The sequence below is a fragment of the Ammodytes marinus genome, assembly GCF_949987685.1.
Source record: "Ammodytes marinus genome assembly, chromosome: 8".
Taxonomy (NCBI): Eukaryota; Metazoa; Chordata; class Actinopteri; order Uranoscopiformes; family Ammodytidae; genus Ammodytes; species Ammodytes marinus.
The window spans coordinates 5,658,535-5,670,808 of NC_137212.1; the positions used below are offsets into that span (position 1 = coordinate 5,658,535).

General features: G+C 42.8%; 1 protein-coding gene across 1 annotated transcript in view; it reads right to left on the reverse strand.

The window, feature by feature from the left end:
* The window catches only part of cachd1 (cache domain containing 1), a 92,801-nt gene extending 81,025 nt beyond the window's left edge, over positions 1-11,776 (reverse strand). Inside the window, exon 1 of the mRNA XM_080033396.1 lies at positions 11,283-11,776. Within this exon, the coding sequence (XP_079889522.1) occupies positions 11,283-11,546 (264 nt within the window). The 5' untranslated portion in view covers positions 11,547-11,776. The remainder of the gene's footprint in view (positions 1-11,282) is intronic.
* Between the last annotated feature and the right edge of the window lie 498 nt (positions 11,777-12,274).

Consider the following 12,274-nt stretch of genomic DNA (forward strand, 5'->3'; position numbering starts at 1 on the left):
GGGCGTCGTCGTCCGCGGCGCCGGCCCCTCGCTTCACGGAATCCGGGGATGTAAAGTTTTTGAATGTGGGATGTTCGGTGTGGGAGTTATAGCCCCAAACGCGTTTTCTTTGCTTTTTGCGGTTTTGGTGCCCCCTATGGATGACATTCGCAAAACTGTGTTATGTAGAAAGATGCAGCTGACTTGTGGGCATCTGTGGATATTAAGTGTTTGACTGTGGGATGTTCGGTGTGGAAGTTATAGCCCCAAACGCGTTTCCTTTGCTTTTTGTGGTTTTGGCGCCCCCTATGGATGACATTCGCAAAACTACGTTAGATAGAAAGATGCAGCTCAATGTACCAAACAAGTGGATGTCAAGTTTTTGAATGTGCGATGTTCGGTTGGGGAGTTATAGCAAAATCAAATTGTCAACCTATCCATTGTAAAGACACTTTTTTGAATTTTCCCATTTTCCCGCCGAAAGACTTAGGAAATGGCGAAAACAGGCCAAAAAATTGAAAAACTTTTTTTTTTAATAAGTCCGGCCCACAAAGGAATTTCTTGCCCATATTTTTTCCATAGGCTCAGGTATGCCCCATGATAGTGTCCCTTGAGTTTCAAGAAAATCCCTTTATTTTATTTTTTTAAGAGATTTGCGCGAATGTTTGAAGCGCTACCGTTTCGTCTTCCGACGGTCGTAGAAAAATTATTTATCTTACTTTTGCTCGTGGGAGTCGGTAGAGCATAATGCTTTTGGTTTCGTCCAAATCGGGCGAAAACTGTAGGAGGAGTATGTTTTGGTGACTGACACAGTTTTTGCGATGTAGCAAAAAATCTATCCTATCGCAAATGGGCGTGGCCTATCTCAAAAGATGCAGCTGACTTGTGGGCATCTGTGGATATAAAGTTTTTGACTGTCGGACTTTCGGTGCGGAAGTTATAGCCCAAAACGCGTTTTCCTTTGTTGTAGCGCCACCTAGTGGCCGGGATGTCTGAATTTTTTTGTATGCTGAGAGACCGGGGCTCTGAACTAGTGATGCAAGTGGCATGTCCCAACCCTTTACGGTTTGGGCTGCAGCACCACTTTTACGTAAGGAATAGGAATAATAATAATAACTAGAACTGCAAGCAGTTGTGAACGGGGGCCAAGCCTCCCACGCGACTCGGGATCGGGCGTCATCGTCCGCGGCGCCGGCCCCTCGCTTCACGGAATCCGGGGATGTAAAGTTTTTGAATGTGGGATGTTTGGTTTGGGAGTTATAGACCAAAAGACAAAAGTAATGGCAGAGAAAGATGCTGAAGTGTGTTTTTGGCTCCCCCTTTTGGAGCAATTTAAGGAAAAAGTAGAACCAGCCTGAGAACCATAGGACAAACACATGTGTGAAGTTTGGTGTTAATAGGATAAATCGTTTTGGATTTAGGAGCAGTTTGGTAAAAGGTAGCTATGTGCAAATCTTTAAAGCGCTACCGTTTGGTCTTCCGATGGTCGTAGAAAAATTCTTTACACAACATTTGCTCGTGGGAGTCAGTAGAGCATAATGCTTTTGGTTTCGTCGAAATCGGAGAAAAACTGTAGGAGGAGTGTGTTTTGGTGACTGACACAGTTTTTGCAATGTAGCGAAAGAAAATCCCATATGCAAATGGGCGTGGCCTATCTCAAAAGATGCAGCTGACTTGTGGGCATCTGTGGATATAAAGTGTTTGACTGTGGGATGTTCGGTGTGGAAGTTATAGCCCCAAACGCGTTTTCTTTGCTTTTTGTGGTTTTGGCGCCCCCTATGGATGACATTCGCGAAACTGCGTTAGATAGAAAGATGCAGCTCAGTGTACCAAAGAAGTGGATGTCAAGTTTGTGAATGTGCGATGTTTGGTTGGGGAGTTATGAGTAAAATCAAATTGTCAACCTCTCCACGTTTTTGAATTTTCCCGCCAAATAGTTCGAAACAGGAAGTGAAAGTGCAAAACTAATTTGTTTAATAAATCCGGCATACATAGGAATTTCTTGCCCATATTTTTTGTATAGACTCAGGTACGCCCCATGATAGTGTCCCTTGAGTTTCAAGAAAATCCCTTTATTTTATTTTTTTAAGGAATTTTCGCAAATCTTTAAAGCGCTACCGTTTGGTCTTCCGATGGTCGTAGAAAAATTATTTGACTTACTTTTGCTCGTGGGAGTCGGTAGAGCATAATGCTTTTGGTTTCGTCCAAATCGGGCGAAAACTGTAGGAGGAGTATGTTTTGGTGACTGACACAGTTTTCGCGATGTAGCGAAAAATGTATATATACGCAAATGGGCGTGGCCTATCTCAAAAGATGCAGCTGACTTGTGGGCATCTGTGGATATAAAGTTTTTGACTGTCGGACTTTCGGTGTGGGAGTTATAGCCCCAAACATGTTTTTTTATTGTTGTAGCGCCACCTAGTGGCTGGCATGTCTGAATTTTTTTGTCTGCGTACCAGGCACGGACCTGGATAAGCCCTGCAAGTGGCATGTCCCAACCCTTTACGGTTTGGGCTGCAGCACCACTTTTACGTAAGGAAAAATAATAATAATAATCCCTACAAGAACAATAGGGTTCCCTGCCCCGCAGGGCTTGGGAACCGCGTTGCTCTGCAAAACGCGGTCCCAGCCCTACTCGGGCTTGGCCCCCTAATAATCCCTACAAGAACAATAGGGTTCCCTGCCCCGCAGGGCTTGGGAACCGCGTTGCTCTGCAAAACGCGGTCCCAGCCCTACTCGGGCTTGGCCCCCTAATGATTAATCCACATAATGCACTAATGCTTTCAGCTGTATCATTATCACAGAACACACAGACTCGTATACGCATCATGCATGCGAGCCCACATACACGCAATGGAGTTAGATGTTTATCTCAGTTAAAAAGTGATACCAACAGGATGTTTGCCGCGAGAAAAAAAAATGTATTTTCCCTAATCTGACCAAGTTTAACTGTATTGTACTTAGATAGCACCCACAGAAATGTTCACTTGAGATTCTTAACAGCGGCTTAAGCATTTAAGGGGGCAGGTCAAAACGGGAAGAGGAGAGATTTAGAGCAAGTAAGGCACAAAAACGTGAAGGCTATATGGGAAGCCTGGCTGAAAAAATCACTGCAAAAACAATTTCAGACTCAAGGCCAAACACACAGACAGAGAAGAGAGAGAGAGAGAGAGAGAGAGAGAGAGAGAGAGAGAGAGAGAGAGAGAGAGAGAGAGAGAGAGAGAGAGAGAGAGGCCTTCAAAAACTGGAGAGATGTGGGAAACAGATGAAAAATGGCGGTCGGATAAATGATCTGGCCACGACGGCTGCAGACACGATTTTTCAACCACAACAGCTGCTGCTGAAGAGGGAAGAACATCAGTTGGGTGCTCCGTCCGTGACCGCAGTGTACTTCAGGAGCCAAGCAGACAGACAGACAGACAGACAGACAGACAGACAGACAGACAGACAGACAGACAGACAGACAGACAGACAGACAGACAGACAGACAGACAGACAGACAGACAGACAGACAGTGCACAAGGCTCTAGTTAGTACTTTAGACAGGCAACAGGAATTTGAGGGATTTGATTGAAATAAATGGGAGGCATGTTGTCCAAATAGCCCCAGAGAGAGAGAGAGAGAGAGAGAGAGAGAGAGAGAGAGAGAGAGAGAGAGAGAGAGAGAGAGAGAGAGAGAGAGAAATCACATCCTTGAAAGCGTTTTCCTGTTCATATCTGTCTTCTGAACAGGCTTCAGGAACTGTCCAGTTAGATATGGAAGTGGGAGCAGGGATATTCAAATGAAGATAAAGCCAGGCTGTAAATGATACGTGACGTGATGTTTGTTCAGGTCTCCGTGGAGGTAATTTGGCAAAAATGGAATTGTCCAGATAAGAAGAAAATCTGAGTAGGACATTTTACTAAATTATCCCAGTTTTCTGATGACATGGTGCATGAGTCACCCCTTATTCAAAGCTTAGTTGTGTATCAAACTCCTCAATGACACGTGGGCATATTCATCCTATTAATCATTTAAACGGTAAGTGGAATACTTGATTAATAAAATAATGGATAGCTGCAGCCCTACACAATTGTTAACAAAACTAACATGTGGATGCCCTGGATTCTGAAACTAATTTTTGTTAGGATTAAATCCTTCCAAATAAGCTATATGCAATGCGATATGGCCAAAGAATAAATACATTGACCCACCCTATGAGCCCTTACAGGAATTCAGATTCAAGCTCAACAAATTGGACCAAGACTGTTTTTTCTGAAATCCACAAGCAATGAAGTTTCAATCTGACAGCACATCTTAAGTCCTTGGTTTTTACTCCAACCAGATCCTGGGATCTTGATGTGTGTTCAGTTTGGCGGTCAGAGACACTGCTATGTGAAGCAGTTGTATGCTAGGGGCGCCCGGGCCTACTACTACTACTCTATGCCTGGACATGGGCCAACACACACAAGCGGCTCCCCACATGTATTTCAATGAAGACGTGGCCGGGCCGTAGCACTGTTTTCTCCTACATTGTGCCGGGGACCTTGAAGGCAACATTGGACATTACTGGGGTTGTTTCACTGGGTTTTGGATAAGGACCCAGACAGACGTCAAACTCGTTCCAAACTTTTTAAAACATAGCAGATGTCGCCTTGGGACTCAGTGCAGCTGTAAAGGCAGCGTGCCCTGTTTCTCCAAGATAGATGGAGTAAAAGTCTTACTTTCAATGTAACAATTTAACTTTTTTCTTAATTGTTGAAAAACGTTTGGCTTGGGAATAAGGTTGGGTTTGCCGAAAAGCTTATCGTTTCGGTAACAGTGTGCATTTTTCAATTCAGTTTTTGGGCTAAAATGCAAAAAAAAGCACTCAAACACAGACACACACAGACACACACAGACACACACACACACACACACACACACACACACACACACACACACACACACACACACACACACACACACACACACACACACACACACACACACACACACACACACACACACAGAGACACACACATACACAACGACTTGGTGTTATAAAGTATTCATGTATGAGCATTGAGCAGCATCTTGGGGCTAAGAATCCAATAACTCTGTGTGAAAGCGAGGAAGACAGTGTTGAATATTTTTTTTTAAACTCACACTGCCATAACAGCTAGGGGAAAAAAAGTCTAGAGTTAAAATGGAAAAAAAACAGAGGTGCAGATAGTCCAGCACAGCCTCCGAGGGCTCGTAAAAACCGCAGAGGAACGTACAGATTTATGGTCGGACTTTAAAAAAAAAAGAAGGAGTCATGCCATTTCAATGCAATGCAAGGTCGACTCTAACGCAAAGCACCTGTTGCTGGGGCGACCTGTACGAGAGAGAAAGGGAGGTTTAGGGAATGGTGGGGGGGGGGGGGGGGGGGTAGAAATACCATTGACTTTCAAAACCTAAACAGACATTTAGAGCTATAGTGCGTAACTTCTGTTGCCCCCCCCGGTGAGGAATTCTGAGTTATTACAAAAACACTGTTGGGCGCTTCTGCATGTGGTAAAGTCTTCGGTGATTGTTGTATGGATTTTATACCTTCTCCTGTACGTCCAGGTTTTTTTCTTAGCAGTGGAATCAACAACTGAAACATGTCTTGGGTGCTTTTTGGGGATTCCTTTGAGCTCCTGCGCCAGTGTCAGGGTGGGGGGGACACCAGTTAGTAAACGCTGCCAAACAGAGTTTTGTAAGGCTTATTCAACTTTGTGAAAACTCCTTTGTGGAGTTGTTGAATGTTACCCACGTGCATTTACATGAAAAAGTTACACACTATAGCTTTAATGAGAGGCCGAGGTGGAGAGGGAAATCAAGTGTTTGCCATTGAGTGCGAATGGGTTAACAGTATGTATGCCATCCAGTGTGGCTCTAAACACTGATGCCAAACCTAAACCAACATAGCAGCTGCCACCTTGGCTAACATTGAAGCAAACTGTCCTTGTTAAAGCAGTGAGGTTTAGCACGATTAGCATTGAGCTACAGCTGCACACCAGGGTATGGAGTGAGGCTGTGATGAATAGGTTATTACCCAGGATCCAACAGTGTAAAGCAGTATCCTATATCATGTGATACCGGGAGTTTGACACAATCAATAAGAAAAGTCATCCAAGACATTAAGTAGGTTTTCATATGTTGTGATTGATTTGCAACTCTGAACTAATTGACAGGGTTTATTTGGTGATATGACATGCCCTGAGGGACACAGGTGGGATGGAGGTGTACAAATGGTTGTAATTCCAACACCACTCACCTGATTTGAATATGAATACCATCAAGAATAAAGCCCAAAGTCTGCCCTTAAAGGACAGCTTGAGCTTTCTACTTTAAATTAATTGGGGCAGTGTTCAAACAAAAGACAAAATAATAGAAAATTGTGTCAAGGTCCAAATATTTCTGGACCTCAATGTAAGTGTTGATTTGCCTTTTTGATGAGTGTTATTGTGAGGAGATTTGGTATACATGTAGTCTTCTTTCACAGAACCTTGGTTAACACCTACAAGCCGGCCATGACTGGATCTACAGTGCTCCATACATAAATAAATGTAGCTTTATAATATTAACTGAATAGAAAATAAACTTGGATGTTATTCGCAGCGTTTGATAGCAAAGCAGAGTGGAATAAACGAGCTCAAAGTCAAAAGAGAGAATGAATGATAGGTAGTAATTGTCCCGTGTGTATCAGCGGGCTGTTTGAGGTTCACGGTAACCTTGACTGTTTGAGCACACACAGTCAGCCACGCAGGAGATTCAGTCAGAGGCTAGAAAAGCTTTGAAGTTTGTACTGCACAGAACCAGGCAGGAATTCTGATGTCCTGCTGAAATATATCCATTATATATTCTCCTCCTTCTTTCTGTCTGTCTGTCTGGCTGTGTCTGATGCAATATTAAAGCTGTAGTGTGTAACATTTTCAAGTTGAATTTCTTTTTTCTTTACACTGGGATTTTGTCCACATTAACCATTCTAGTTAAATTTGACTGTGACTTCTTCTCTAAATACTATTTGAGTCTCTACTGTCTGTCTCCTACATTCGCACTAGAATCACGCAGGCATTCAGGAAGTCACGTGAAATCGGACATGTATGGCTAGCAACGAAAATAAAATAAAATTCACGCTATGGATAACTATTTGGCTAATGACTTAGACATGGCAGAGCAGTTAATAAAAGAGACCACACATTCCTTTTACATACTGTAGTTAAGTAGGACAACTTTAAAGTAAGAAAAAGAATAAAAATGGCATTACGCAGCCGAGAATCAGACAAAAGAGATATTTCGAAAAACGGGAAAGATTAAAATAACTGGATATAGAAACAAAGAGTCAGTTATATCATGTTTAAATAGCCCTGGTCAAAATGTCTAGTCCACGTTTGAAAGAAAAGTAGGAATTAGGGGCTGTGTGATGCGATAGCCCCTCAGACTGGTGTTACCCTTGGACCCAACCCAAACCCAACCCAGCCTAATGACAGTGTCGGCCGGTTTTACTTCCAATTTTCTCCTTTCCTTTCGCAAACCTCCGCTGCCCTCAAATTACTATCAATATTCAATTAGGGGGCCGGGCTCAATAACAAACCACACTTCTCTGTGGATTAAAACCCTTAAAACTAACACAGACACATTTCCTTTATAAATAAATCATCCGACACCGTCTCGAGTAGAGTCTAAAGAGAGTGCACTGGAGTTTTCACACAGTGATGTCTTTTTGGCCTCGCCATTTATTGGCAATCTACATGGTGCTCTATGGCCAAAACAAACATATGGCAAAAGTGGCACTAGGCCGGGAGATCACATTTCATATTAATATCTAACGCTAAATTTGAAAATGTGACATGAACTTTTTATAAGTTACTTACATATCAGAGAAAGACCGTCTCCTTTCCCACTGACAGTTACATGGCAGAAATGATTCAGAATGATATGAAGACATTTCTTCAAAAGTGATGGATATTGAATGTATATGATAGATGGTTTCATCAATAACAAGACTTAACAGTTAGCTGTAGCCCCGCAATAAACTTCAGTTTCTAATTAGGATAATAAGATCGGAATAACTTGATTTCAAATAAATAAACTGGGTGCTGTAGATAGTAGCAGATTCAGAATATCTTAAAAATAGCTTACCATGAAATTGCCTTTAGAACATAAATCTGAAATCAAACTAAACTTAAACTTGACTTGGAAACTTGAAGAGTGTCATCTGATCGACCTCCATTCCCCTGATAATGTAGAAACTCAAAGACAGATTGAACAAAGTTAGTTGACCCAGTGACTCAGAAGGAAGTGACAAGGAAAGACTCAAATTACACTTCTACCAGAGAATGAAGGGTGGAGTGGGCCAGGGCTAGAATTACCTTTTAAATGTTCATATTGGTTGCTCGCTCCATAAGAAAACTTTCAGATCTTCCCCAAAACCGTACAACATGAGCACAAAAATAGCCCCAAATAGATAAAGAACATCAGATACGATTTCAAAAATTAGAATTTGTCAATGGTGCCTTAAGAATAGAATTTTTTTTTTGTGGAAAATCACTGCATATCGAAAAATGCCAAAGAAAAAGACAAAGACAGAAACCGATAGTTCAACTAATGCTGCGTTCCATTTTACATTGGAAGTCGGAGTGACCTCACCTTCAAGTCATCACTAGCACAAGCGTGAAATTACAAGAAAGCATAAACGTTCGCCCTTAGCGATCATCTCAGGTTAGCCATTGTTAGCAATACCGGTTGAAACAAACACTATGTTGTCATGTGTGCAATACAAAAATCGTACCAAGATATCCAGATAGAAAATTAGCAGTGCAATGTGTGCAGGTGATTTAATGTGACAATAATAATAATAATAATAATAATAATAATAATAATAATAATAATAATAATAATACAGAAGAGCTGAAATGTTCTATTATCAAAGTGTTCACTGCTGATCATGTGCCTAGCAGCCTTCACGAATGTTGAACTCAGGGTTGACAAAGTTTCTCCAAATTCCTGGCTAGGAATTTCGACTTCATGGGGCATTCCATTTGAATTTTCCAACTGGAAACTCAGAAAGTCAGACTTCCCAGTACAACTGGAACGCAGCATTACACACCTGCAGAGTGTGAGTCAATCAAGCCCACGTCTTAGCATCAGAGCAGGTGTACACACAGACAGCACTGCACACAGATTCGTGCAGTTGTTTTCACAGGCAGACGTGGACTGTTTTCGCTGGACGCACAATCTCTTACATTGCTGGGTGAAAAAAATTGCTCTGACGAATCCATGAAATGTAGCGCTTCAATCAATGTCATATTAGCTTCATGCCAAGTCACATCCTCACAGCAATTGCATTTTGCAGTAGCTTACTCAACATGCTTAGTGTAGCATAGTAAGAATAAAAAAGATATGATTTTTAATGCAGGGACAGTGAAGGAAGACAGACAGAGAGACAGCATAGACAATGAGGGAAGGACTGGGAATGGGACCTAAACTGAGCCCAAAACCTGGAGCTGACTGGGAGGCAGGGATGAGCGGTGACATATCGGCTGGAGGGGGATCAGAGGAAGACCCTCAAAGCCCTTCGCAGCCTCAGTCCCAGGGCCCTGATGAAGGCAGCGCAGTGTGGAGGCAGAGCAGATGAAACACTCTCACACACACACACACACTGCCTGGCTGGCTGCTGTGAGCCTCTGCCTATGAAGTGCTAAGCAACCCCCCTCTCACACTCACACACACCACCCCCGACCCACTCACACCCTGCAGCACCAAGCCATGCACTCTGCACCTCTTGCCATTTGGTGACCAGACGTATGCTCAGGTTGGAACAAGGCAAAGACTTGTTTGTTGTTAACATCCATCAGGGGCTGCCGGCGACTAATGATGATTTATATAGAGACCAATTCATTGTTTTATGAAGATGGTGAACAAGGGACTGTTACAAGGTGACACGTTCAGATTGCATCATGTATAATTCAAATCATTATCACATGAGCCAAACAGCACATCCTTAGAATTCAGAAGAAGGAACTTGAAAAATGACAAATTGACTGATTTTGAAATTTCAAACACGTTTCGTAATTTTCTGTCCACAACTTATCAATGAATCTACTAATCGTGTCAACTCTATTGAAGCATCTCAAGGTCGATGAACGCATCTTTCCCTGAGCCCTTGGAACTTGTGATAAATATGTATCATTAATAATAAATGACGCCCATCTTCTGATCCAAAAAGTAGCTGATGCATACTGTGCATTTCTCACCATGTGATAAAAACACTGACTCATGCTTATTTATATATTATGAGCACAATCAATTCTCCTTGTTGCCCAAAACACTGTGTGTGATGTTTAGGTACAGTGTGCTGCATCCAACTTCGAATTAAAAAACACATTTCACCAACATAGAAGGATTCGAATCGTGCCATTAGACGTTCAGAAACCAAATCGAAGGCACAGCACAGTTTAGTTAGGCTATAACAAGCCTTTTTTACACATGCACAACAGGCCAACTACAATGAGTCTGTCTTTATAAGCAGGGCATAGGCTACAAGTCTGGGCACTCAACGAGGTTAATTGTATCAAGATGATGTAGTATTTCGTTCAGGAAAACAATTGAGAATAGAACGAAATGTTGCTACATTGTAAAGGCTTGATGACAGTATATTCAAATTTCGCAGCAGAAATACACACACACACACACACACACACACACACACACACACACACACACACACACACACACACACACACACACACACACACACACACACACACACACACACACACACACACACACACACACACACACACACACACACACACACACACACACACACACACACACACACACACACACACACACACACACACACACACACACACACACACACACACACACACACACACACACAGTGATCTTTTGTCAAATCGCCTCTATTTCGCCAGATTAGGGGATAATAATGAAGGTGAAACACAAGCTGCACACACAGAGCCTCCAGCCTCTGATGCCCCAGAAAACTTCAAAGCGCCTGTTGTTGCAACTGCAACACAGCGCGAGACACACACTCACGACCCCAACACACAGCGTATCGTTTCATAACACTGTAACATCTCAGTCAACAAAGTTATCATGTTTAGGCTATTTTATTAGCTTAATTCTGTGTTAAAGGCCCGTTTTGACTGTCATGTGTGTGCCAGTTTTTAGTCGTTAAAATCCCCACTCCAACTGGCGGTTTTCACAAGGAATATCTCAACGGTTTAAGCACACATTATTCAAACACCATAGAAGAAGTAGAAAAACTATTAGTCTTGAACGTTTACCTGCATCGTAAAGACTCCCAGCTCCTGTGACGACAGCTTTTTCATTTGTTCGGACAAAACTTGCGCCTCTTCCAGGATGGAAAACTCCGTGTCGTCGGCTCCACAATATCCACAACAAGAAAGAGCCGCAGAGCACCACACTACTAACAAGAAGCTCCGCGAAAGGGGCAACGAGCCCCGGTGAACGCGAAGGTGTTTATCCCGGAAAGCAGCGCGCGACATCGGCGTCAAAAGCAGAGGTTTCTCCGCCGTCCCACTCGCCATGATGGTGGCTGAGTTTGGGGAGAAGAAACGCGGCGTCTGAACTGGTGGCGAGAAGGAAAAAAAACTTCAAGGGGGGAAACTACTTTTTTACAACTTTGCAGCAGCGTAGAGTCCCACGTTTGCCCTTTCTTTACGGTGCGAGTTTTCCAAATTTCCACCAGTGCAAACCATTGTAGTTCCTTAGAATCCGTTAAGAGTGGAAAGTAAATCCATGTGTGCAAGAGGACATGTTTTCTTTCTGTTTTTTAAACGTCGTTCAGTCTTCGGTCGTTCACTGGTCGCTATACTCCAAACTCCTGGAAGTCTGGCAAAGCGCGTGTGTGTGAGCCGGAGATTCACCACAATGGGGGTGAAAGTGGGAGGCGTGGAAACGGTGGAAACACAGGAGTCCTACCGGCGCCTGGATCCAAGGATCAGTGGGATCAGGGATTCATGATGCGTTCAAATGCAGCTGGGAAAAAGGGACACCAGAGGGGAAAAGACCCTTAAAAAATATTACAAATTATTAGGTCTACATATTACATGGGTCTATTACAAAGACATATTTTAATCTTTGATCAACCAATCGAAATCACAACAAATAGGCTATGTTTATGCGTGACGGAGTAAGCAGGAGTGTGGCATTGATTTTTAGGAAATCCATATGTCCAGGTTCCCTCAATGCACCCGACAACTTCACTGATTTGCCCCTCAAAGTATTACATTTATTCTAGTGACTTTCATGTAGT